This window comes from Mauremys reevesii, linkage group 4 (assembly GCF_016161935.1).
Source record: "Mauremys reevesii isolate NIE-2019 linkage group 4, ASM1616193v1, whole genome shotgun sequence".
NCBI classification, from domain to species: Eukaryota; Metazoa; Chordata; order Testudines; family Geoemydidae; genus Mauremys; species Mauremys reevesii.
This window is the reverse complement of record NC_052626.1, coordinates 88,248,169-88,275,928: the sequence shown is the minus strand read 5'-3', so window position 1 is coordinate 88,275,928 and position 27,760 is coordinate 88,248,169. Positions and strand designations below refer to the sequence as shown.

The 27,760-nt window shown below is 42.3% G+C and overlaps 1 protein-coding gene and 1 long non-coding RNA gene across 3 annotated transcripts in view; one reads left to right on the top strand and one right to left on the bottom strand.

The window, feature by feature from the left end:
• Positions 1-3,899: 3,899 nt before the first annotated feature.
• Positions 3,900-6,698, bottom strand: FIBIN (fin bud initiation factor homolog). The gene has a single exon (XM_039537456.1). The coding sequence runs from the start codon at positions 6,396-6,398 to the stop codon at positions 5,760-5,762; it is 639 nt and encodes a 212-aa protein (XP_039393390.1). The 5' UTR covers positions 6,399-6,698; the 3' UTR covers positions 3,900-5,759.
• Positions 6,699-9,837: 3,139 nt separating this feature from the next.
• The window catches only part of LOC120403106, a 31,200-nt gene continuing 13,277 nt past the window's right edge, over positions 9,838-27,760 (top strand). For both annotated transcript variants that reach the window (XR_005597471.1, XR_005597472.1), the window contains exon 1: positions 9,838-9,921. This is a non-coding gene — a long non-coding RNA (uncharacterized LOC120403106). The remainder of the gene's footprint in view (positions 9,922-27,760) is intronic.

The following is a 27,760-nucleotide window of genomic DNA, read 5'->3' as shown; positions in this document are numbered from 1 at the left end:
AATCATTTTTGTTGCGCTTTTGTATCTTTTCCAATTCTAATATATCTTTTTTGAGATGGGGCAACCAGAACTGCATGCAGTATTCAAGATGTGGGCGCACCATGGATTTATACAGTGGCATTATGATATTTACTGTCTTCTTATCTGTCCCTTTCCTAATGGTTCCTAACATTGTTAGCTTTTTTGACTACTACTGCACATTCAACAGATGTTTTCAGAGAACTATCCGCAATGACTCCAAGTTCTCTTTCCTGAGTGGTAATAGCTAATGTAGACCCCATCATTTTATATGTATTGTTGGGATTATGTTTTTCAATGTGCTTTACTTTTCATTTATCAACACTGAATTTCATCTGCCATTTTGTTGTCCAGTCTCCCAGTTTTGTGAGATCCCTTTTAATTGTTCTGCTTGAGTCTGCTTTAGACTTAACTAATGAAAGGAATGAAGTAATGAAAAGGGATGTACATACTGAACACGGTTGTCTTTTGAGAAGAAAAGGTGCACTTGGCATTGCATTTTCTAATGAGAGAATGCTAATGACATGTTGCAAACAACCATGGTACCTCTTCAAGTTTCAGCAGAACTCAAATACAACTGCAATGCACAAGAATTTCCAAGACACACTGTTAGGAGCTACAATAGTTATGGAAGATAGATGTTCTCTTCTTTACAGCTTTGTTCCTTAAACTTGGAATTCTCCAGTTGTTAATTGATGTTGTAAGCAAGAAGACTATGAAGAAAATGAAAAAAAATCACAATGTTATTTTCTTTTCTAATAACTACACTGGTAAAACATGGAAAAACTGTGTGAATGGTTTATGTGGCAGGTTCTCTATTTTTGTCAGTGAGGCATACATGTCAAGAATTGAACATAGATCCATACTTTGCTTATTTTATGGCTAATAGTTGGGCAAAGATTCAGGAAACAAATTTCCTTAACAGTCTTTAGGCAAACTATGTTTTTGCAGTTAGCCAAACTCTAAGCACAATGTTTACTTCATTATTCATAGCTGTCAAATTTCTTTCACTGAGGGTTCCATATGCAACCCACAAAAATAAGGATTTTCTGAGCTAAGGCTAAGAATCAGATTATGCTCTGTCCTTAGCTCACCCTGTTTACTACCTTACTGTACATAGTGTAATGATCTTAGAGTGTCTTTTTCTCTTTTCAGTTGCAAATCTTGATGAATTGCTGTGCACTGCTATGGATATGAGCCCAGTTTAAGAAATTTCCACACACCAACTCTTTCAGAGCCACCTTGTATCTTTAAAATAGTTCTCCTCCCTTCTGAATGTTGTATCTCTGAGAAGAAAATACCTAAGGTACGAGAATGTTTAGGACATAGAACTAATTCCAGATGTAAGCTACGCGAGGGGGAAAAAACAGTCTGTTTACTGACTTAGAGCATCATCTGTAAAGTTTTGTGGCTGAGTGAGTTAAAGCCTCCTTCATAACTACAGTAACAAGTAAGCTTCTTTATGATAGTTCCAGATATATGATTTGCTTAAAAAAATAACTCCATCACCTGACTCCATCTGCTCTTCAACAAACTCATAAAACACCAGCTTTGAAATGAGCTGTAGTGGGTGGGGTGGAGTCATAACAGAAAAAGGCAGCTTGCTCTTAATTCAGCCTATTATTATTTTTTAAAAATGATTGAGCGCCATATGGGCTGCAATATTTTGACATCAGGGTATGAGTTACTAAGTAGAAGTAACTGCGGCAATCATTCAGTAAGGTCCCTTATTTAAAATCCTCAAGAAATGTTCAGTGAGACCCATGAAAGTATATGTTAACCCTTCAACATACATACCCAGGAGTTTAAAAACAAAGGACCAGACACACAGCTGCTGTAACTTGGTACACCAGCTGAAGATCTGGCCCTAGATCAAAACACAGAAAAGCAAGTAGACTACAAAGTGAACTGCAATCCTCCGTCAGTTTTAAAGGGTCTTAATTGTAATTTTAAGGGCCCTAAAAAGCCAGACAAAATCACTGATGATCCAGTCCTGCAAACACTTTGTACCAGTACAGTTTACCACTGATTTCAGTGGGATTACTTGCTGTAGTAAATTCTACACCCATTGCTATGCCTACACATTTACTGACACAAACTGAACAGATATAAATCCAGTTTAAATACATGTAAGTATTCATCCACGGTTTTGCATCGGGTTAACTAAATTGGTTCAAAATCACGCCTTTAGATAAACAGGTGAACTTTTTATAATCCAGACCTTAGTGTTGGCAGAATCAACCCCCCATTTTATTTGGTACTCATCTTAAAAATGGCAGACTAGAATTTTTTCAAACTTTAGATAAGCAACATTGTGTTAATGACTTAACATTGTGCTAACGCCCGATTTGCCATTCAATCTGGAGTATATTTAAAAACATTTTTGCTGAGATATAAATATCCAATGGAGAGATTTGTCACAGAAACTTGACCACACTAGCATGAATTTCAAATAACTTTAGGTGTATATACATACACAGGGACATTGATCTGAATGTACAGTTATACCAAACATTCCTGTATAATTCCTGCTTTGGAAGTAGCTACTCTGCAAGCCTTTACCTTCTCAACATTGTGCTGTGTGTTGCTGGATTGCTTGGAAGAACCAAATAACATTGTGCTACAACAAATCCTCTCCATAGTACAGCTAAACCAATGTAACGTAAGCTATGTTCAAGAGAACTGTATCTGAGACTGCCTTTCTTGTAGGGTCTGAAGAGAGGTATAAAATGGTTTTAATAACCCGTAGTGTGGATTCAAGCCATGTTTGCCACCTCACTTCCCTTAATAAGGTTTACAAATTATATTGTGGCCAGTGACTTATTAAATTGAGGCTCTAAAACTCAAGCTTTAATACTGTTTTCCAAAAAGCTGAGAGGGGAGAGGCCACGGAGTGAGCCTTTACATTGAATTTAAAAGCAAAAGGCTAAATTCATTTCTAGGGTGACTCTATTGGCATCAGTGGAGCTACAAAGTTATTCTTAAATAATCTCAGTACAAATGAAGTTATATTACAGATGTATTTGGCACAAAATTCTAAGCGGATGAAATAAAGAAAGATAGGCAAGACAGTGAAGTATGAATTAATCCCCCAAGTTCTTTGAGGTATGGTCACTAGCCTAGCTCAAAAATATTGGTGAGAAGGAGTAGTGTGGACTCGAGAGCAAAACACCACTAGTAGTAAGTATATTACCTCTAGGGGTAGCTTTTACCACCTTTTCTCACATTAAGTAATATCTTACTCTGTGAACAGTCCTATTGAAATCAATGAGCAGCATTTTCAAAGAGGCCTTCATGCCAGATTTCCAAAGGTATTTAGGAACCTAAAGATACAGATAGGCACTTAATAGGATTTTTAAAAGTGTCTAGATGCCTACCTCTCATTGATCTAATGAGAATTAGGTACCTAGGTGCTTTTGAAAATCCCATTAGGCACCTATCTGCATTTTTAGGTGTCTAAATACCTTTGACAATCTGTCCCTGACTGAGCACTTTTGAAAAATTTACCAAATGACACTAGTTATAGAGTAAGGTACTGCTAAATATGAGTACGGTTGGCAGAATTTGTCCCTACATGTTTACAAAACAACTTTTGTTGCAACTCCATAAAGCTGCAAGTTCTATATGTTGATTTTTCTTTTTAGCATTACTTGCATTGAGCAGTTGTGTGCTGAAGAATTTTATATTTTTTAGTAAAAAGCAAGTTCTCACTAGGTAGGTACTTTATATTCCAGCAGTTTTGCTGAAAAGATATGTTTGACAACCTTGTGATTAAAATCAGGTATAGACTCATATAGAACCATAAAAGAAAATGTGTGCTTCATTTTTGTGTTCAAATATTTATTAAAACAACACATGAACAATTATTATTTTCACCCAAACAGTGATCCTGCCGGCAGTACCAGTAATGCAGTAGATAATATTCCACCCAATTGATTAAACATTGATGGTAGTAAAGATTAAACCATAATGTAAAGACCTGCTATGCACTTTTGCTATTGTCTAGGAGCACAAATAATTTTTAATAACAGATTAGCTAGCAAAAGTACAGAGGTAACCACAAATAAAAATCACTGTCTTGGAACAGACAAAACCTTTTATCGGGTTTAGAAAAATAAGACTCTAAAAGTCTAGGGTCTGATACTACAAACACTACTGGGAGTAGTGCTTATTTCTGCTTTCCATTTCTTATTTAAAGTTACTCACGTGCGTAAGTTTTTGTAGGGTCTGAATCTCAAATGCCTTTTCAGCTGGCTCTTGGGATTTGATAACTTAGAGTCACATATAAGCAAGGCTTAAAGAGCACAAGCTCTGCCAGAATGGTTTTCTTCTATCAAAACACAAATGAAAATCACAGCTTTAAATTATTTAGCAGAACAATATTTTACATAAGCAGAATATATGTGCTGTTAACAAACCAAGAAAGCTAAGGATTTATTAGCAGGCCAAAGGGCCTATATTTGAATGAGTAAAAAAAATTATCAAAACAAAAAACAAAACCGATTTGAGATCCATAGTCCAGTACATATTCATTTGAAAATGGTTCCAAAAAAGTACCTTGTTTTGTCCATGTTTATGGTAGTTGAATCAAGAATCTAGCTGGAAAAGATGACATTAACTAATGGTAGAAAATCTAAAATGACAACATTACTTTATTGTGATCAGAGATGCACAATATATAACACAGAGTATTTTTTTTTTAATATTGGGACACTTAATTTAAACATACCTCTAAACTTCAGCTTCCTATACATGTGCTATTTGTTTACAATTTACAACCCACAACTTTTAAAAAAAATAAACCAGAAATCAAATCTTATAAATACAGTCCCAGAAAGAAAGTTGTGTGTTTAATGGGAGGTACATAATAAAATCTACAGAACTTCAGAACACACTCCACGTGTTATTAAACTGCAATTAGGACCTACTTTGAAAAAACAAGGCCTGATCCTCTGCTGTTTGGTACCTTGTGCAGCTGTTTTATACCTATGCAAAGTCCTTGTAAAATGCTAGCAAAGGGCAGGTTACAGCACCTTTCCTTCTATCGAGTAGCACCTTACTCTTTAGTAAGCTTATTATTTTGAAATCAACAGAGCTTCATCTGGAACAAGGTGCTGCTACTCACCATCAGTAAAGGTGGCAGACTCTGTGGCAGCATTTTATACTTACTTTGCATAGGTGTAGAGTGAGGACAGAAGTGAAAGGCAAGTAGAGTAGCAGGTCCACGATATCTACCCTTTAATAACACTGTCACAGCAATGTGCTAAATCTCCCCATTAACTGATATTTGCTTTTAATTTTTTTCTATATTAATCTAAACAAGATTTTAGGGGGGAGAGGGGGAAATCCCCCATTTTGTGCTGATCGGAAGGTTGGACACCATCCAGGGCCAGACTGCAACCTTCTTGTTGGTGTTGAGTAGTTACCTGCAAGACTTCACTGGGACAAGTCCTGCCAGCAAATGCTCAGCAACCTGCCGGATTCTCCACTGCCTTGTTCCTGGGTCCTATAATTTGTGGCAGGGAGAGGCCCACGGTTGAATGCAAAGAGCATGGTGAAAAGGAGTCCCCCTCGCCATGATGGGCACCGAGGTGACTCTAGGCTTGGCTTGGTTTTGTCAATGCCACTTCCCCTCCAAGGAGAAGCCCCCAGCTGGGACTCCTGTGCTTATTGCTCCTAGTAGCCACCACAAGAAGCTGTTTCCTAACCCAACGCCCCAGGTCTCTGCTGCCCCAGGGGCATCACCCTTTGAGATACTCGTTCCTGAGCCTGTTTAGCCTGGCGTCGTGGCTCCTGACGGTTAAGGAGAGCAGCTCGTACTTATCCCGGAGCCCCGCGGAGATGCCCAGGGTCTCCGTGAGCAGGGCCCGGGTGTGGACCAGCATAGCCTGGAAGTCATCATTGAGGCGGCTCTCCTCCTTGCTCTCGTGCTCCTGGCCCTGCCGGAACTTGCTCTCCAGCTCGGCCAGGGACTTGTCGGAGTTGGAGTAGGCGTCGCCGATCTGCTGGGACTCCCTGCGCAGGTACTTGCCGTAGCTCTCCTCCCCGTCCAGGTCGTACGAGATGCTCCTGCTGATGCCCTCCAGCACCCGGCCCGCGTCCTCCACCTGCCGGCCCAGGATGGTGAACTCCTCCCGCAGGGTGAGGCTGGGCCCGCCGCCCGCCGGCCCCTGCTCCCCGCCTGGGCTGCAGCGCCGGTGCTCGCTCACCCTGAAGAGCAGCTGGCACTTCTCCGGGTCGTCGTTCTCCTCGTAGTCGCCGTCCGGCACGAAGTAGTGGTGCAGGGTCCCGTTGGACATCTCCGGGTGCAGGGGACCGTCGAAATAGCCTCGGCACAGGCTGCCCAGGCAGCTGAGCCACAGCAAGCGCAGCCCCAGCATCCCGGGGGCGGGAGTGAGCCAGAGGGGCTCGGAAGGGGCGCAGAGGGATCGGCTGGTCGGAGAGAGCAAACACGCCGCACACGACCCTGCCCGGCTACCCCCCGGATCGGGGCAGCTCAGGGAGCCGCAGCAGCCGAGGCAGTCCGCTTCCTCCAGCCACTCCTCACAGTCTCAGCATGCTTCATTAAAGGCACTGCCTTGCTCCAAGCTGCATCCCAGCCAGACGAGATCCCCTGGAAGATCCCTTGCTGCCCTGACTCACGTCGGGGATTCCCCCCCCCCACCGCCGCCCCTTTTCCAGGGCTCAAGCAAAACTTTGTGACTTTCTTCTTTTTCCCTTCTTCCCCCTCCTCTCTCTTGCCGATGAAATGTAGCAAAGCCGAGGGGGTGCAGAGGAAGGCGGAGATCAGATAGCTCAGTCTGGGGCTCCGGAGACCTTTGCTACTATTTCTTTCACATCTGGACTGGTAATGTGCAACTTTGCTTTTGGCTAATGCTATCCCTAGGATCTCTCTGCTCTCAAATTACACCACGGTTCCGTCACTTAAAAAGCCAAGAAGCCAGTTTGGAAAGAGTCCGTACAGTAGGACTCCCTTATTAAAGCTACAGTACCATGCATACGTGTGGGTCCATAAAGATCTGCCACTACAACCGATTCGTGTTGAAAAAGCAAATAGGGCGTTCAAAGGGGAAAGTGTCACCAGTCATTCAACAAGTCAAAGTTCTGACAGCAGTGAATATATTAGTTTGAAAAGATTAGCCAGAAATACCAAAAAGATTCCCTACTTAACTAGCATCTTCTCTCTTACAATCCCTGTAATTAACATTTCTTGAACACTGTCATTTGCAGAAACAGCAGTATGTGCTTCCTTTTAAGTAAGAAGTTAACAGGCTTGATTATGGAAGGTAGACAACAGGCTATCCCTCCTCACCCTTTAAAAATTGAGCAATCATAGTATTTTTTAAAGTGTTTCACTATAGTTCCATATAGGCTTCAAAGTGTGGAAAAATAAATACAGGATGAGAGGTCTGGAAAGATAAAAAGAAGATATTTATTCTTTCAAATCATACAGTTAATCACTGATAACAGGAAAGAGAAAATAAAGGATATAGAATAAAGCTTTAATATGATAAAACTTTCTAGGTTAAAGCTGAAAAATGAAATTTCATCTTATCAGGCAATATAAGAATATAAGGATGGCCATACTGGGTCAGACCAAAGGTCCATCTAGCTCAGTATCCTGTCTTCTGACAGTGGCCAGTGCCAGGTCCTTCAGAGGGAATGAACAGAACTGGTAATTATCAAGTGATCCATTCCCTGTCTCCCATTCCTGGCATCTGGCAAACAGAGGTGAGGGACACCATCACTGCCCATCCTGGCTAGTAGTCACTGATGGACCTATCTTCCATAAATGCATCTAGTTCTTTTTTGAAGCCTGTTATAGTTTTGGCCTTCACAACATTCTCTGGCAAAGAGTTCCATAAATTGACTGTGCGTTGTGTAAAGAAATACTTCCTTTTCTTTGTTTTGAACCTGCTGCCTATTAATTTCATTTGGTGACCCCTAGTTCTTGTGTTAGGAGAAGGAGTAAATAACACTTCCTTATTTACTCTCTCCACCCTAGTCATGATTTTATAGACCTCTAACATATCCCCTCTTAGTCATCTCTTTCCCAAGCTGAAAAGTCTCAGTCTTATTAATCTCTCCTCATATGGAAGCTGTTCCTTATAATTTTTGTTGCCCTTTTCTGAATCTTTTTCAATTCTAATATATCTTTTTTTGAGATGGGGCAACATTTGCACGCAGTATTCAAGATAACCTGTTTTTGTATGAAAAGCTGGGTGCATTTTTGGGAATAGTTTTTGAAAAATACAGTTATATTTGTCTTCTGGGACAAAAATACACATTTTGTTTTTTTTTAATCACTACGAAAGGTAGATCGTGCCAAACCAACCTGATCTCCTTCTTTGAGAAAGTAACAGATTTTTTAGACAAGGGAAATGCGGTGGATATAATATATCTGGATTTCAGTAAGGCATTTGATACGGTACCACATGAAGAATTACTGGTTAAATTGGAAAAGATGGGGATCAAAATGAAAATCCAGAGGTGGATAAGGAGCTGGTTAAAGGGGAGACTGCAGAGGGTCGTATTGAAGGGGGAACTGTCAGGTGGAGGGGGGTTACCAGTGGAGTTCCTCAAGGTTCGGTTTTGGGTCCGATTTTATTTAATCTATTTATTGCTGACCTGGGAACAAAGAGTAGGAGTGGGCTGATAAAGTTTGCGGATGACACCAAGTTGGGAGGTATTGCCAATTCGGAAAAGGATCGGGATAGCCTCCAGGGAGATTTGGATGACCTAGTAAACTGGAGTATTAGTAACAGGATGAAATTCAATAGTGAGAAGTGTAAGGTTATGCATTTAGGGATGACTAACAAGAATTTTAGTTATAAGCTGGGGACGCACCAGTTGGAAGTAACGGAGGAGGAGAAGGACCTAGGAGTCCTGGTTGATCGTAGGATGACTATGAGTAGGCAATGTGATGTGGCCGTTAAAAAAGCTAATGCGGTCTTGGGATGCATTAGGCGAGGTATTTCTAGTAGGGATAAGGAGGTGCTAGTCCCGTTATATAAGGCGTTGGTGAGACCTCATTTGGAGTATTGTGTGCAGTTTTGGTCTCCCATGTTTAAGAAGGATGAAATCAAACTGGAACGGGTACAAAGAAGGGCCACTAGAATGATCCGAGGAATGGAAGGCCTGTCGTATGAAAGGAGACTTGAGGAGCTCGGTTTGTTTTCTTTAACCAAAAGAAGGATAAGAGGAGATATGATTGCACTCTTTAAATATATCAGAGGGATAAATACCAGGGAAGGAGAGGAATTATTTCAGCTCAGTGCTAATGTGGACACGAGGACAAACGGATATAAATTGTCAGTCAGGAAATTCAGGCTTGAAATTAGACGAAGGTTTCTAACCATCAGGGGAGTGCAATACTGGAACAGCCTACCGAGGGAAACAGTGGGGGCGAAGGACCTCCATGACTTTAAGATTAAGCTAGATAAGTTTATGGAGGAGATGGTATGATAGGATAACGGGCTTAGTCAATAGGTCAATTAAGTGCCACACTGGTAAATAGTACAATGGGTCAATGATATGATATAACCTTTTTCAAGAGGGTATGGCTGGAGAGTCTTGCCCGCATGCTCGGGGTTCAGCTGACCGCCATATTTGGGGTCAGGAAGGAATTTTCCTCCAGGGAAGATTGGCAGTGGCCTTGGAGGTTTTTCGCCTTCCTCCGAAGCATGGGGCAGGGGTCGCTTGCTAAAGGAGTGGGTGGAGCGGCTTATGTGGCCTGCATCTTGCAGGGGGTCAGACTAGATGATCATAATGGTCCCTTCTGATCTTGAATTCTATGATTCTATGATTCTATTTTGGCTGGTTTCAGCAGTTGGGTTACTGGGGACGGTGGCTAGTGTGTAACCAGTCTTTAATTGTCAGTGGAAGTCTCAAGCTAAGAATAAGGTAAGAAGAAATTCAGCATATATACACTCTGGAATTGTCCCAACTTTGTCAAGGTGGTCCCTTTGACATAAATATTTCAGCTATAGACGAGTGTTGAACCTTTCTGCATGTTATAAGGTTCACAGGCACTTGGGACCTGATCCAGGTCCCATTGACTGAACTGGGAGTTGTATTGGGCCCTCTGCATTTCTCATAAGTATTTTGGTCATCTATGTCCAGATCCACAATGATACTTAGTCACCTAAGTCTCGAGCTTAGGGACCTACATCCCAGGTTAGGCTCCACTGTGATCCGCAAAACTCCCACTGAAACCTGTAGGTGCCCAAACTCACTCTAATTTTTTGCCATAAAAGTTCCCTAGGCACCTGTGTTTCTGCCTCTAGGCATGTGCACTGGTGCCTCCCTTTGGGCTCCTGGATACCTATCTTGTGCCTAAGCCTCAGAGCAACTCACAAACCAGGGGAAGGCAGGCATTCAGCCACCTAACTTGCATTCAGGGCCTGATCTGGTAGGTGTGTTCAGAGGCTGCCTACCAGATTGGGTCTCTCTCAGTATCCAGGAGGTGGTGGTGTCCACCCTATAACTTTTAGCTCAGGGGCTAGCACACTCACTACAGAGTCATTCTCACCCATTCTCCCATTTCCTCTCTGGCCCACTCACTATTTCAATATTTAACCACAGTGGAACAGTCATTATGATGCTCAGCATTGCAATGCTTAAGTCTCTTCAGGGATCTCACCCTTATTACTTAAATCCCATTGACTTTAATGAGATTTAAGCACATGCTTTTAAGTGATTTGTTAAGCTGGACCCAAGGCAAACAAACAAACAAAACCAGCCAGCCAATATAACTTGGATAATATTTGCAACCCCTCATGCACCTTGAGTAGTACTTATTCACATCAGCCATCCCAGTACACTCAATTAGGACAACTTGCATATCTACTTCAAAGTGAGTAAGGGGTTCAGAATCAGGCCCTTAATTTTAATCCATGTATTTTGCATTGCTAAAAGCCCTATCCAAAACAACCAACCAACCAAAGTACCTACACACACGGAAACATTTTAATACTTACATTTGTGGTTAAGTTTAGAAAACTGTCAAATAACACAGGGTGGGCTGGTCTAAACTTTTGTGCCTTGAGTGTTTGTAAAAGTTTTAAAGCTTATTCATCTAAGCTTTCATGGCAGCCTTCCTTTGGTTGGTGCTTGCTAGCAGGGGCTGCCTCAAACAGCCTCCTTCCTGGGATGCTCTTGTTTCACCTCAAATTCTCATTGGTTCCCAATTCTTTCTGTCACATGTAGTACTTTATCTTCATAGGTCTCCTTCTAAGCAAGTGTCATTGCCAGTCTATGCGTTTGGCTGATATTTGGGTTGAGGTGGTCTCTGTTTTCTATCTTTCTGGAAACACAGTGCTGTAAATCACTTAGCTATAGCTTGGACAGCATGCATGCATCCAACAAAGTGGGTATTCACCCATGAAAGCTCATGCTCCAAAACGTCTGTTAATCTATAAGGTGCCACAGGACTCTTTGCAGCATGCAGCTGGTTTCACTATTACAGAAGCAGGCAAAAGACTCACTCTTAGTATTGTTGTTACTCCACTCTGCAAATATTAAGACCTTGAAAATATCCCGGAATTTTAGCAGCATTTTTGCCTTCTTTGTTTGTAGAAGATTAAGTGCTTCCTTTTCAGTTCTGTTGCCAGTGTTGCAACTGCTGGTTCTTCAGTCCCTGGCTGTTTTCAAACTTATATGTATTGTCCAAACTCTTAATTAAATACTGAATCAAAATACAACTCTGCTCCCTATGGTATACTTTTGGAATGCCTGCTTCTGTAGGAAGATGACGATACAGGCTCTGTTACTTCGATGACTCAATAGCTGAAGCCTGAATAAAAGCCAAAGCTTGCTGTAATCAGACAGGCAGCTACCTTATTAGAGGCAACATCTACATGCTTCTGAACTGGAACACAACAGCAGCCTAATTTTTGATCGAGAATGCAATTAAAGTAGTTATCAAACTATAAAATACCATGCTGTTGGGAAGAATAATACTTTGCAGGGATGGATATTGTCACTTTCAGCATTCCATGGTAAAGAAGGCAAATGCCTTAAAGGTGAACTGAAGAGTTTGTCTAAAATACATATGTATTAAAACAACATAAAAATCCCAAACCACCAGCACTATACATGTTTAAACTGAAAACATTAAAAATGACAAATAAGATTTTAAAACAAGTTAGTTGAAAATAATATCTTACCCCTGCTTTACTTATCTATGAAGACCTGAGTTCCAGTTTCAATGTTTTCCTGTCACAGTTCAGGGTAGCAGCAACACCAAAGCACGGACAGAACACAGACATGAAATTCTGTGGCACAAACCAAAATCCTAAAGGCAAAGACCCAGATAGTCTCCTCTGCTGTGGGGCTCAGAGGGCAATAAAGCGAAATAATAATACCACAAAAGCACCAGATGAGGGAGTAGTGTCTTTGCATATGTTTCCTTCCCTCCAGGGACCTCACAAAAGTCATTCTGTGTGAGCTCTGTGAGATCAGGGCTCTGTGCAATTTTTGAGTGCATCCAAGGAGGAGCTCTTCTCTGTGGTATGCTCCCATGAAGATTGTGTGTGAAATCCTGGCTACAATGAAGTCAATGGGAACACTCATTGTCCACTGTCCTGTCACACTGGGTTTACAACTGCGTAATTGAGAGCAGAATCTGATCTACTAGGCAAATTCTGCCCTGACTCCCTATGTACAGTAACTCCTCACTTAATGTCCTCCCGCTTAATGTTGTTTCGAAGTTACGTCACTGCTCCATTAGGGAACATACTCGTTTAATGTTGTGCAATGCTCCCTTATAACGTCATTTGGCTGACTTTACAAGGGAGCATTGCACAAGTTCCTCTTCTCTGCCTCCTCCCCCTCCCTTCCTCCCTCCCAGTGCTTCCCCCATTGCCAAACAGCTGTTTGGCAGGGCTTAGGACTTTCTGGAAGGGAGGAAGTGAGCGAGCGGGGAAGCTGCACCCCCCGCCTGGCAAGCAGGGCTACCCGGAATGCAGGGACTTTAGGGGCTGCAGAATCCTGCTCTAAGGAGGCCTCGGGGCCCTGGCCTGCAGCTCTAAAGCCCCTTTCAGAATGTGGCCCTGCGAGCACGGGTCGGAGGACTCAGGAGGAGCAGAGGCAGCTGCACAGCCAGTGGATGGAAAGAAGAGGGCGGAGGGGGCAGCTCCCAGAATCGTGGCCATGGGGGCGGTGCCGCGCTGCGCAGAACCACCTGCACCAAACAGGAGCTGTCCCAGGTAAGTGCTCTGCACCTTCTGCCTGCCCCAGCCCTGAGCCTCCTCCCGCACCCCCGCCCTGAGCACCCTAACTCCCTCCCAGACCCCGCACCCCCACCCTGAGTGCCCTCCCACACCCTAACTCCCTCCCAGAGCCCGCACCCCCACCCTGAGTGCCCTCCCACACCCTAACTCCCTCCCAGACCCCACACCCCCACCCTGAGCGCCCTCCTGCACCCTAACTCCCTCTCAGACCCCACACCCCCGCCCTGAGCGCCCTCCTGCACCCTAACTCCCTCTCAGACCCCACACCCCCGCCCTGAGCGCCCTCCCACACCCTAACTCCCTCTCAGACCCCACACCCCCGCCCTGAGTGCCCTCCCACACCCTAACTCTCTCCCAGACCCTGCACCCTCAGCCCTGAGCGCCCTCCCACACCCTAACTCCCTCCCAGACCCTGCACCTCAGCCCTGAGCGCCTCCTCACCCTAACTCCCTCCCAGACCCCGCACCCCCACCCTGAGCGCCCTCCCACACCCTAACTCCCTCTCAGACCCCACCCCCCCGCCCTGAGCTCCCTCCCACACCCTAACTCTCTCCCAGACCCCACACCCCGCCCTGAGCGCCCTCCCACACCCTAACTCCCTCTCAGACCCCACACCCCTGCCCTGAGTGCCCTCCCACACCCTAACTCTCTCCCAGACCCTGCACCCTCAGCCCTGAGCACCCTCCCACACCCTAACTCCCTCTCAGACCCCACACCCCCCCCCTGCGTGCCCACCCACACCCAAACTCTCACCCAGACCCCACACCCCGCCCTGAGCGCCCTCCCACACCCTAACTCCCTCGAAGACCCCACACCCCCCCCCAGAGTGCCCACCCACACCCTAACACTCTCCCAGACCCTGCACCCTCAGCCCTGAGCACCCTCCCACACCCTAACTCCCTCTCAGACCCCACACCCCCGCCCTGAGTGCCCTCCCACACCCTAACTCTCTCCCAGACCCTGCACCCTCAGCCCTGAGCACCCTCCCACACCCTAACTCTCTCCCAGACCCTGCACCCTCAGCCCTGAGCCCCAGGGGTAAGCCAGGGGCACCTCCCCACCACAGTATAGTACAGTACTGTACAATATATAGTGCCTTTTGTCTGCCCCCTCCCAAATTTCCTTGGAACCTAACTCCCCACATTCACATTAAATCTTATGGGAAAATTGGATTAGTTTAACGTTGTTTCACTTAAAGTTGCATTTTTCAGGAACATAACTACAACGTTAAGTGCGGAGTTACTGTAATACCATTGGAATCGATGCCCGGTTTTGCACTAAGACCATGGTACAACTGCCACTGAAGTTGATGGCAGTTATACTTGTCTGAGGGTGGAATTGGGCTCCTGTTACTTTTATTTAAAGCAGAGATTCATTTCAGTACTTGGCTCCAATGAGAAAAAAGAATGTTGCTATTTGCAATGGCTGAGTTCTCCCTGGGTCATGGCAACCTGACAGGGACGCCCTTGCAGCATCACAAGGTCTTGGGTGTAAACAATCAGTCTTTTGAGAACAGATGCATGCTGTAAGGTCCTAAAGGCCCTACAGGCTTTAGGGACCTAAAACCTTTAATGAATTTAGGAATTTTAAATAAGAGAAAAATGGGGAAAGCTTGACATTTTTTTTCTGACTACTGGCTGCTATTCTGCCATGAACTGTTATACAGCTATATATAAAGACAACTTGTTTTAAAGGAATCAGCGAGTAGGTGTGTATGTTTTCTTATTGTAGAGTTCCATGCTGAATGCCCCAAATAGCAGCAGGTTAGAGGGGCATTCGCAACATAAGTTTTTATCCCCCACCAGTCTTGGTATCCAACAATTGCTGGCCTGAGTTTCTGCATTTATCTTCTCTCTTTAATATTAAGTCCTTCTGGTGCTAACAGCAAAAAACCCTGAAGAAAGTGCTACTATTTTACCTTCTCTTCCATGGAGCTAAAACTTGTTATCTGTCATAAAGAGCACTGGATTACATTAAATAAGAGCATTGTCAATATTTTACAAAATGATACATGCATCAGACCTATTGACAAGATACTAACATGAGTAAGGAGAAGATCATATTTCTAAAGATCATTTTATACAAGCACAGTATTGTGTCAAATTCAATATAAATTAGAGCAATTCACAAGCTACATCTAAATCATTCTGAAGCGCCTTACCTAAATATTTCACTGTCACATTAACAGTACATTATTTTGACAAGCTATTTATAACCTGACCCAGCAGTCTGCCACTGTTACATGATAGTATACTACATGATAATACTTCTTTTCCAATGTGAACAGAGTTGTATCCCTACTATACTTAAAATCCTCAGAACTGCTTTCTGCATGCAGAGGGTGCCAGAGCAAATAAAGGATCCTGTTACTGACAGTTACACATGACTGGCTGGTGTCTCATAAATGGCTATAGGAGTAGAGCAGGGCTTTTTTTTTTTTTTTTTTTTTTTTGGCAAATAATAAATGCATAATTGGGGGCACCAAAATTATTTGCGGATTCAAACTGAATTTAGTGAATAGCTTTGGCAAAAAAACAAACCCACCAAACTGATTTTGTTTTCACGTTTGCAGAAAAAAATTCATTTAGACATTTCTGACAGGAAACATTTTAACATTTCATTTTGAAACAGTGTTTCATTTTGAAATTTAGCTAATTAAAAAGGGTGAAAACACCTGACAACCTGAAATGAAACAAACAAAACAAAACAAGAAAAAAGTGTTTCGGATTGAATAAAACATTTTGTTTGACTTGAAATTATTTCGGTTGTTTTTTATTTCGGTGAGAAAAACCAACCAACCAACCAACCAAAAAAAAAAATCATTCCAGTTCAAATTGAACTGGGGGGAGAGGGATAGCTCAATGGTTTGAGTAAGGGCCTACTAAACCCAGCATTATGAGTTCAGCTCTTGAGGGGGCCATGTAGGTATCTGGAGTAAAATAAATAAATAAATAAATAAAAAATTGGGGATTGGTCCTGCTTCAAGCAGGGGTTTGGACTAGCTGACCTCCTGAGATCCCTTCCTAACCCTGACATTCTATGAACTGATTTATCCTTTGGCCCCCAAACTGAAAAATCCATTATTTGCTTTGCACCACATAGGAGATTATCAGTTACCTTATAAAATAGGATGGAGAAAATATTGCCAGATCTAATGAACTCCAAGCCAGTTAAGTACTGTTTTTAGTTTCAGACTGTAAATTCTTTGAGGCAGAGACTGTCCCCCCGCTATTTGTCTGCACAGCCCTTAGCACATATTGCATACCAAAGTAATACACAATAATAATATTATGGACTGCAATATACAATTCAGTTACTAGAGCTAGAGACTTAATGGTCGGCAAGATCAATTTACAAGTACTTGCACAGGCACAGTCGTATACCTAGGCACTACCAGTAGTGATATGCCATCAGCAGCTTTGCACAGAATGTAAACACTCAGGTGCGATTTTAAAAAACCTAGGCACCCAATGTCCTTTGACTTTCAGTGGGATTTAGGTGTCCATTTCACTTAGGCACTTTTGAAAATCCCATCCTTAATCTTGATGAGATAGACAAGACAAGATGAGATAGACACTTTCTTTTTCTTGTACCTTTTCATTAGAATGTTGAAACATTTTGGAAACATGCTTTGCAGAAGTCATTCTGCTGTACAAAGGTGACTTTTGTAGGGGGTCATTTTATTACCTGAAGTTGACTTTTGAATACCAAACATTTCTGATAGGAAATTCTCTACTATGTGCCAAATTAACCCTGAATCTAGTGGAATTTGGCCTCAGGATTTTATGAAGCCATTAGGCTGCAAATTCTGCCCTGGGATTCATACCATGGATTGGAAACATCTGACAAGTTAAAGATGACCTGCAAGTGTGATGTAGAAATTAATCTAATTACAGGGTTACATGCTTGACTGTCCCAGATAGCAAAGGGTAGAGGAGTACTTAGCACATTATACATAATATTTCATTGTTCTAGGTCTGGCTATATTCACTGATTCCTACTTCAATGTGACACTGCAGCAGAAACTTTGCCAGCATAGCCTATGATGGTTCAATGGAGATATATCAATCTCCTAGAACTGGAAGGGACCTTGAAAGGTCATCTAGTCCAGCCCCTGCCTTCACTAGCCAGACCAATTTTTGCTCTAGATCCCTAAGTGGCCTTCTCAAGGCTTGAACTCACAACCCTGGCTTTAGCAAGCCAATGCTCAAACCACTGAGCTATCACTAGCCCGTAGATGGATGATTTTTATATGTACCATAGTTTTGAATATATTTCATATTATTTTATATCCATATTTAATGTATGTAAGATAAGTGTTTTCCAGTCAAAACCAGTATGCCAATGATTACCCACAGTTTGTCAGTAAACTGTGTATAGAATGTTCCTTCTTAAGGGATAATGGTATATACTGGGGGCACATGATTCTTGCAATTAGTCCAAGATTAGAACAATGCTGATCTTATTCTCCTCCCCCCAGCAAACTGTGCACCAAGTTTGCAAGTGCTGCAGAAATACATTTCACTGGCTATGTGTAGTATCATTGTCTCCTTGCCTGGAAACTGATAGGAGCAAAACAAGAGGGTTTTTTTTTGGCTGGGGTTGGGATGAAACAACACATTTTAAAATTTGACATGTTCTGCCCGAGAAGAGGCTGGAAAAAATTTGAACAGAAACACTGTGAAAGATCTAAGAAGTCTGATGGCCAAATTGTGCTCTTATTTACACTGAGGGAAATCAGAGTAATACCACTGACTTCAGTGAGTTAACTCTGGATTTACACAGGCATAAGCAAGAGCCAAATTTTGGCCCAGCATATTTAAGAAACTGATGCTAAGAGAATTTAAAAAGAAAGCACATTTAACATCTTTGCCCTTTTCTGTTTCGTGCAGGAGGTACTGAAGAATAAATAAAAAAATTATTTGGTACACTTTTACTCCTTATAAATTGCCAAGTGCCTTGATTTGATGTAACTGAAATGTCTTGACACCACCACATAAATTCAAACTCTCTGAAGCCTGCAGCCCACATGACTGTTTTTTTTAGGTCCATTTGTTCCTCTGCAGCCCTGACAGCTTTCATTCAATATAATCCTCGGTTTTGTTGTTGCCTTTCCTGTTGAGTAAACCACCTGCTCCCCTATGTGGATGTGGTAGGTGGAAGGGCCACTGAGCTGAAAATATCAGGAAAAATTAGGTTATAACACAATTTTAATTGATTAGCCAGTCATCCTACAGTTTTTTCACTAATCACTTAAGTGTCCCTGGTTTTGAACCTAGAATGAGTACCCAAGCATTTACTTTAATCAGGCACATTGAATTTTCTTTGTCACGTTTGCTATAACCTGACAGTGTCCACAGTATTTTCTTTTTCATATGTACTTCCCCAGGGCAGCCTAGGGTGTGTTCCCATCATCTGAGTGGATTTATAGACTCCATAATCCCACAATGCAGTGGCAAATGAAATCAATTGCATTATAATGGTGAGAAGATAGACAGTGACAAATATCCTAGGACCGTATTGACTGCAATTTGAATCTCCTGTCTTCCAGACCACTCCCCAATACAGCAAATAAAGAAAATTAAAAAGCTTCCAGAGTAAAATTTACTTAAACTCCCAGTTCTGTCTTTAAAAGATTAGAAACTGTCCATTTTGTAGCCAAATACATTCATTCTGGGATTTTATTTCTCTGTGTTTTTAGAGTGCATTACATTTAAAACTAGATACATTATGTAACTGAATAGTATAAAACCAAACATATGGTTTCAACAGAAATATACCAATATTTCTTGTAAATAAATCTCTCGCTGTAACAAACATTCTCATAAAATTCTACACGATGTGTGGTTTAGAAGCAGGTGAAGAAATAGTATTTACAGCCAGTTCTATATTTATTTCCATACACATATTTGACCATTCCACAGTTTAATGACTGCACATACAGTGCTTTCATTCAACAGTCCTAACACTGAGTTATTCTGCTGCCCCAGAGGTTTGTGTAGAATATTGATTGGGAATTCATGCCCTCTGCTACAATTTATGGCTTTTACCTATAACAGCATAACTTAGGTACTGGTATTTAACATGACTTGCTTAAGTCTTTGTGGACTTTTCCAAATTGGGTGCAATGGGCAGATTGGTAAAACTGCATACGAACACTTTGCACCCACAAAAACTTGCAACTGTACAAAGCCTGCAGGCTAAGCTCACAGTTACTGGTTATTATTTGTATAGCACCAACGGTGTGCTAGGTGCTTTAAAGGTACGGATGAAGACAAGGTCCCTGCTCCAATCTATACACACAAACTAGAAAGGAAATTGAAAGAAAGGTGATTGGATGTTATAAAAAGCAATGGGAATGAACACAGTTTATAGGAAAATTTAGGATTAGGTTATTTCCTCTTGCTGTGAATCCTTTTCACTTAGGTATTGTACCTGATTGTTGGCCCCATCCAGGATGTCCACCCAGGGCGGCTTGCCGCCCCAAGCGGGCGCTTGGCCCGCTGGTGCCTAGAGCCGCCCCTGTGTCCACCATAAGTTCATCAGGGAAACACTTCCTCTTTGACCACTCCATGACAGTTTGCAATCAAACTCCTGCTGCAGTGTAACTGGGCTGCAGAGGTGGAAGGGCCTGAAAACAGAAAAACAGTACATATTTGTCTCTGCTTCAACAAAGGTTTGGTATATCCTCATAGAAAAGAGCCTGTGGAATCTCAAGGCCAAAAATGATACTTTGTAAAACTCCACTTCAGTAAAGTCTTAGGAACACTTCAGTTCCCAGAAGCTCTGCAGACACAACTGGATTGAGCAGAGTGAAAAAGTGAACCCACAATTGTAAGATGAAATTTACAAATGTTTAAAAATTGGAGACCATTGTAGCCAGGAATGGAAGGTTGCCATGGTTTACTACCTAAGGTTTCTCAATCCTTTCAGGCGTTCCACATTGTGAAGGACATAACAATCTGTGAGGTTCCTGAATGGCAAAGGGACATTCTATTCTAAGCTAAAGCCATGCATATCACAGAGGTGTTCAAGCTCATGGTGTCTGAGCAACAAGTGGAGTAGGCTGGTGTCCCGTCCCTGAAATGTGACTACCTGTCTGGTTTTCCCACTTCAGCAAATGTTTGCAGGTATCAGCACCTGTGATTGGGTCAAAATTCATGAGGGAAATCAGCAGGATGTTGCATTACCATCCACATGGATTACTGATTCCCTATGGCTTACAGAACAGCCTGCTCTGACTATATCTACTTATGGACTATATGCAAACACACACACACAATAATACAGACTCTCAAAGAACTGCACATCTAGACCCCCTTCTCCGGCATATGTCTGGACTGCATACAATCCCCCTGTCTTATTTCAGACATTGATATAGTCACCCAGGCACTACATTCCCCTTCCCTCTACAGTTTACTGTTTATAGGCGGCTCTTTATGCTGTGACATAGCCAATTTGTGCGATGTGGTGAACTAAAAGGGAAGGCAATCAACAGTTCTTACTTTCAACACCCCATCACATCTTTGGAAGAATGTGCAAGTATCTAGTAAAAGTTTAATATTAAATGCTTGCTTAACCATTGTTTGTGCTTCCTGGTATCATTTTAGTAATGGTGGTGGTGGGGTGATGCCAAGGTGCTGGCATGCATTCTGCCATTAGCAGATACATGCTGCTACCCATGCCTTGTAAAAAAATTGTATTGAATCATAAACCAGAAATCCTTCCCATTCATATATTAACAACAACAAAAAACATGGAGCCAAACACTTACCAGGCACTGGGGCTACTTCTGACTCTTCTGCAAGCTCTATGGCTGGCTGCTCCTCTGGGGGGTCATCACACAATTCCTCTGACTATGGACCCACAATGTGCTGCAGCTGCTCCAGCAGCAAATCCTCCTTGGGTACTAGTGTGAGTGCCAGTCACTTTGCTAGCCTGATCTGGTGCGTGTTGGCTCCCCTCTAGTCCTACACTAGATTTGGGGGTCAGAAGGTGACCCTCCCAGCTGACCAGGCTATTTTGAACAGCTGGGGGCTCAGTGCTTGGCACAGTACCTACCACCCAATCAAAGTTCTTGTAAAAGAGGCAAGATGATGGGTGGGAGTGGGGTTTCCCAGAAATGTGGTTCTCATCCCTGGCTTTCCAGTGGTTGCTCTTGAGCCACTTAATCTGCTCCTTGCACTGCTCACCAGCCTGTGAATCCCCAACACTGTCAGCTTGTCTGTTATTTCTTAGTACACATGTTCATTTCTGGTACTCTTACTACAGCTGAACATCTTACTCACCTCCCAGAATCTGACTATGGTTCCATGACCAGGTAGCAACATGTTTGGCAAAGGACTTCTTCCTGTTGGTGGCCATAGCTAACACAGGAGATGGTTCACTCTGTTTGCAGCGCAGCAGTCAGACTAGAATGGAAGGGTAAACATCAAATAGCTGTACTAGAACCAAGAGGTTGTTTCCATTTCCTGTGAATTGATTGGCTAGTGTTGGGATAGAAATGATAGGAACATTGGCCTATTGGACTGAGGATAGTGTTGGTGGAGCATCAGCACTTGAGTCAGAGGGACCTGGGCCCAAACTGTGTCTACACTGCAAAATGGGAGTGCACTGTGGACCCAAGTCCCAGTGGAATTTGGGCTTAGACCCACCCCACACTTGCCAGGTCCTAGGATCTGGGTCCAGAGGGTTTGCTGGCCTGAATCAGATAGCTTTGTGTGTAGATGGAAAGCAGGGGTTGGGCTGGAGCCTGAGCCTGGGCTTACACTGCAGTGTTGACATACCATTACTGACTTTGGAGCACAAGTCCCATTTACTTTCCCTAGTGGCTGTGGGGGAAGATTTCTAGAGGCATAAACGGCAGTTAAGTGTCTAATGCTCATTGACTCAGTGGTAATCAAGTGTCTCAGTGTTATTTGTGCCTTTGAAAATCTCTCTGTTTGTCTCAGTTTCCATTTGGCAAACACTATGTTTTTCCTTCACTGTATTCTAAATAGAATCAGCCTTTTTCTTTACTTTCTTGTTTTTTGAAATGGCAAGAATGTGAGCACACATCTGGGAACAGTGTTTGTGTGTTTGCTGCTGCAGTTCTAGAGAAGGGAACACAAGCTCAAAACACTCCTTTTGCAAAAGTTCTACATAAACAGAGACTAATAAGTTTCTTACTGTAAAACTAGTGGATTAAAATAAATAGATTTTAGGGGCTGCATTTTCCAAAGCACTCCATGTTGGCCTAACTCTGATCCCATTGAAATCAGTGGCAGTTTACTCAATGGACAGTGACTTCAACAGGAGCAAAGTTAGGTCAAACTGAGCACTTTTGAAAGTCCTTAGAATCTAGAGAACATTTTCCACTGGATTCTAACTAGGGCTGGTCTAATCATTCATTGCAAATACATTTGATGAATGCAGTCATGTTTTGTGACTCATCTGGGAACTAACCCTGTGAATAAGCTGGGAATCAATACCAGTTTCTGGAAATGTATGTGTTATTCATCAATGTTAGCCAAAGAGTTCATGTGAACAAATGCCAGTCTATGTGATGCTCACAAACTGTTCTCTTTGACTATTCGCTATTCAGCACTCATGATTAATGATGTATGATTGGTCAACTGGATTACAGGCTATTGGATGCAAGGATCATAGAAAATAAACAGTACTTCTGCTAAACATTTTCTGATGAATAATTAGTTCTGCTGCAAAGCCCTGGGATTCATGAACATGTTCAATCATCCAAACACTCTCAAACAATTAGCAATACAATCCCATTAAAAACAGTGAATGCAGCACATTTACTTGGGAAATATGCATGAATCACTTTTTGTGTTATTTAACCAACTCTAATGATAACAATGTTAAATGAAATCTAATTTGGGAACTAAACTACTGGATATAAGTCTCCCTTTATGCTTGTGTCCTGATGTTTTCCTACTGACTCAAAATTTAATCTTTGTTCTTTCTTCAAATGTAAAACATCTGGAGCTATAACTAATTGCAGGTGAAACCCTACAGCTGGATACATAATTTTATCAGCTTGTTTTACTAGTTATCAAACAACACCTTTTTTGTGGCCAGATGTCACAGCCGTAAATAAGTTGGAAATGTAACGTATTAGTGAATAAAAGCAGCAGACGGCCTGGGCATCTCCTTCCACAACTTGGAATTCGGTTCCAATTGGGTGAAGTGTTTTCCTTTTTGAAGATAAGTGCTGTGTTTGTTGGAGACAATGGGTTTGTAGCATAAGCCTGTCGCGTGTGGAAGACTCTTTAGGAACTGCTCTAAAGTGCGCCAGCTGGGGATTCCCCCACACTGGGAAAAACTTCATGTGGGGAAATATGATGGATATTTCTGGTTCCTTTAGAGCTGCCATAGCAGTACAAAGAGGCTAGGATGAAGGAGAGAGTCAGACGTCAATTGTTAGGATAGAAAAAAAGTATATCTACTTTATAGAATACAAAATGTACTAATGTCACTTTAAATGTATACTGCACCTTTGATATACATCTGTTAAAGCAGTTTATAAACATGAGAAGTATACCTCTCCACACCTCTGTGATGTAACTAAGTAGTTTCATACCCACTATACAGATTTCTAACCAGAGACATATATTAACTTGCCCAGGACCACACAACAAACCAGTAGCAAGGCCTGGAATGAAACACAGTAGTCCTGACTCAGAGTTCCCAGCTATAACGAGATTCTTTTAAAGATTCTAAGCAATTCATGGCAGGGACTTTGCCTTATGTGCGTTTTTACTGAAGGCCAGCTCTGGCTGCAAGATTTGGATTTGGATTTGAAACACATCATTCAGAAGTGTTTGAATGAAGAGTTTTGTTTCAGGCTTCTCTCTTATATTTACTGTTGTAAGCTACTGTGTATTATATTAACACATCTAGTCACTAGACCATGTTGCCTGTATTTTCCCCCATGTATGTAGCCAATAGCTCCTCTCCAAGTACTTTTGCTGTTTGCATTCAACAGCATGTACCTGCGTTTCCAATTTCAAATTCAGTCAGTAGACATTCCAGGTGCTAAGAGAAAGGTTAGTATTTACCTGAGAGGCGTTTTCATTTTTCATGGGGGTTCAGATTCTGCTAGGAATCTGCCACAGGAGCTGAGCGTGTTTCCCAATTCAGGGATGTCTCTGCCAGCCTGCCATTGGATTGGCTGTATTCCCGCTGCCTGTCTGTGGTATATTCACTCATACTCATTTCCACATGAAACAGCTCTGTTAAAAATGCTTACAGAGTATTTTTTTAAAGTAAAACCTGTTTTGTGGAATAGAAAAATTAAAGTTATTTCAAAACCACATTAATTTCCCCAAAACAATGTGCTTTGGACTTCCCAGTGCATGCTATTTTGCAGTCTGTCTGTACCAGCTACATTTTTACACCTGATCATCTCCTTGTTTTTCTAAGAACATTTTAGAAATCTAGATACAAATGTTCACTTTCTCAGCTGGGAACAAACGGAAATCCCAGTAAAGTGTTCTTATGTTTATAAGTGCGTTAAAAGGGAACAGTTTTATTTTTTCTCAGGACACAAAAATCTGGCATGACAATGAAAAAAAAATCAAAGAGATTGAGCATGAAAAGTTAAAACAGAAAACCAGGATCAGTTGTCATTGAATGTGCTTTGAAAACTAAGTCATAGTTTCCCAAGACATCAACTATCATGCAAAGAAAAAGCAGTAGACTCCAGGTGGAAAGGGAATATGTGGTTAATGCAAAAAGACTTTCACCACTGGAGTTAGAACTCAAACTAGCCATGTCAAAAGTAAAATGAAATTGATGGCCCCTGGCTAGTCACTAGTGGATAGACACCAGAAACTGCTTAACATTTTGTATTATTGGAGGATCCTATTTTAACTATCATAACAAATACCTTAGTATCAAAAACTGTTTAGCACTAATTTCATCTGGTGGGATGCAGGAAACAGTGCAAGTCCAAGGGAATCTTCATTTTGTTCCATAATAATGTATAATAGCCAAAGAAAATGCTACAGCTATTTAGGTAAAACTTCCACTGACCTCAATGGAGCCAAGATTTCACCCTTACAGCTTGCAATTTGAGATGCATGTTATGTTTAAAAGTCCCAAAGCTTTAGAAAAAAATCATAAAGCAGGACACATCGCCTGACCCAAACAGCTCTGATTTTCCAATGGTATTACCACCCACTTCTATTGTCCATCTACTCTGGGTTACCAGATTAAAGTACTGATAGTCCTTGAATTTGTTCAGGGTAGATTGCCACATTGTGATGGAGGGCACAGTTTGACAACACCTGCAGATGCAAAGGGAGCAAAGTGATCCCATTCCTCATCTGTACATTTATGGGGAGTTAAGGCTGAAGGCCCTATTCCTGTAAAGATTTATATACCTGCTTAACTTTAGCCACATGAGTTGTCCCAGTGAACTGTGGGCTAGTCACATGTATAAAGTGAAATGAAGCAGGATTAGGTCCTACGGGAGGGCAGGTGTCATTTACACCATCATCCCTCACCAGGGGCCTCACCAGGTGAGACAGCAAGTTTAAAATACAGCTGGGGATCCACAGAACCTCTCCACCGGAGGCTGCCTGTGTTGAACCAGTGTCTCCTCCAGTCACCTTAGTCCTTCCCTTCTCTCCATCTAGCACTGCACACTGATGGGGCTGCCTGGATGAACTCCAGGTCTTACAATATAAAGGGGACTGTGGGAACCTTGTGCTGGCACTGCGTCACCTCTGTCTATGCCAAAAGCTCATGGCCCTGGGTAATACCTGTAGAAGCTGGCAGAATCCAGGGCTAAATATAACCCTATGTGTCAGCCGGACAAAGCACCTGCTCCTAACTTGCTCAAAGAAGAAAAATATAAAATATAGCCCTGTAAGTCTGAATGGGAGAAGACAGGTAAGCTAGTGGCACCTGCAAATTAGCACAGATGAAGTGCAATACATTTGGTGGAGAAATCTCATTGTATTAATTTACTGGCAAAGAATTATTCCACATTCCCCTTTGGGAATTACCAGTTTTGAAAAATTGCTGTCAGTTATACCCAGGGCTGCCCGGGGAGGGGTGGTGGGGCAAGTGGGGCAATTTGACCCGGGCCCCGGGCCCCACAGGGGCCCCCACGAGAATATAGTATTCAATAGCATTGCAACTTTTTTTTTATGGAAGGGGCCCCCGAAATTGCTTTGCCCCAGGCCCCCTGAATCCTCTGGGAAGCCCTGGTTATACCGTCTCTGCTCTTACAGAAAGCGTCTCTAATCCTCTCCTGAAAGTTTTATTGGATCCCAAGGCACACTTGGATGCTCCGGCACTGTGATAGTTCAGAAATACCAGGGCCTTGTGTAACTTGTCAGTGGATTTGCTGTACTTTACTTGGGCCAGCAATAAGATGCTTTAAGGTCTGTACAAATGTACACTGTCAAATGCACGTAGTATGAAATAAAAATGCTCCCCTTGACTGCTACTGTGGTGGTACTCACACTTAGCTACAGGCAGTAACAAACAGCCTCCATTCAGCACACTTAAGAGAAGGATGGAGAACATTGGCAAGCCATTCAGAGAGTGCAGGTGTGAAACGTACCTGGATACTTTGTGGTCATTTAAAAAAAATCCAGTTTTTAAACTAGCTCATTTGATCAGGCCAAGTGCAAGTCTGAAAACATTTTATACACCAGAATCATTATTCATTTTATGGTCAGTATCTAACCTGGTTACTGCTCTATAACCAGTGCATTTGTCACTATAAAATTATTTGCTCTTGAGTTAGGCTGAGTGAACCCCTCTAAGAACCCCAGAGTTATCAGACAAGTGCCAGTCTGAGCACAGCACTGCAAGCAGAAATGCATAGATTCTTGGGCTCTAGTACTAACCTCTATGGGTTCAGTGTGACTTTTGGACAAGTCCCCTCAGTCCCGTCTGTAGGATGTGGATAATTTAATAATTATTATGCACTTATCAGATATTGAGGATTAATTAGGTTTTTTTTTTAATGCACTTTGAATTTAATGGGCTAAATTTGGCCCTGGTGTAAGTGGGCATAATTCCCATTGATTTCAATCTGTGACTACTTTTCCAGGGCTGCATTTGGTTTTTATAAATGTGATGTGTTATGTTAGGAATGTTGATGCTGTGTGTGATGTGTGCACAGTTCAGGAGCCTTGCCGTAACTGCATGCTCTCTGGCTGTAGCTATTTCCTTTTCTTTGTGAAGTTTAAAAGAAGAAGAAAAGGAATCCCTCACTGGCATGACATCACCAAACAAGGAAGCCACTCATGTTTCCTCCACTTTAACAGCGCTTTCTGTGTGTGTTTGAATGCAATCTTTGTATCTGGCTAACACATCTGGGGTTAAGCAAATGTTCCGACCCCACTTGATATGCATCCTTTCATCCCATTAACTCATAGACATAACATGAAATAGTCCAGAAAGGAATCTACTGTTCTATGGCAAGAGACAATGCACTGGATCATGTGAGATAGAGAGATTAACAGCAAAAGGGCCTGTGTGTCTCTGATGGG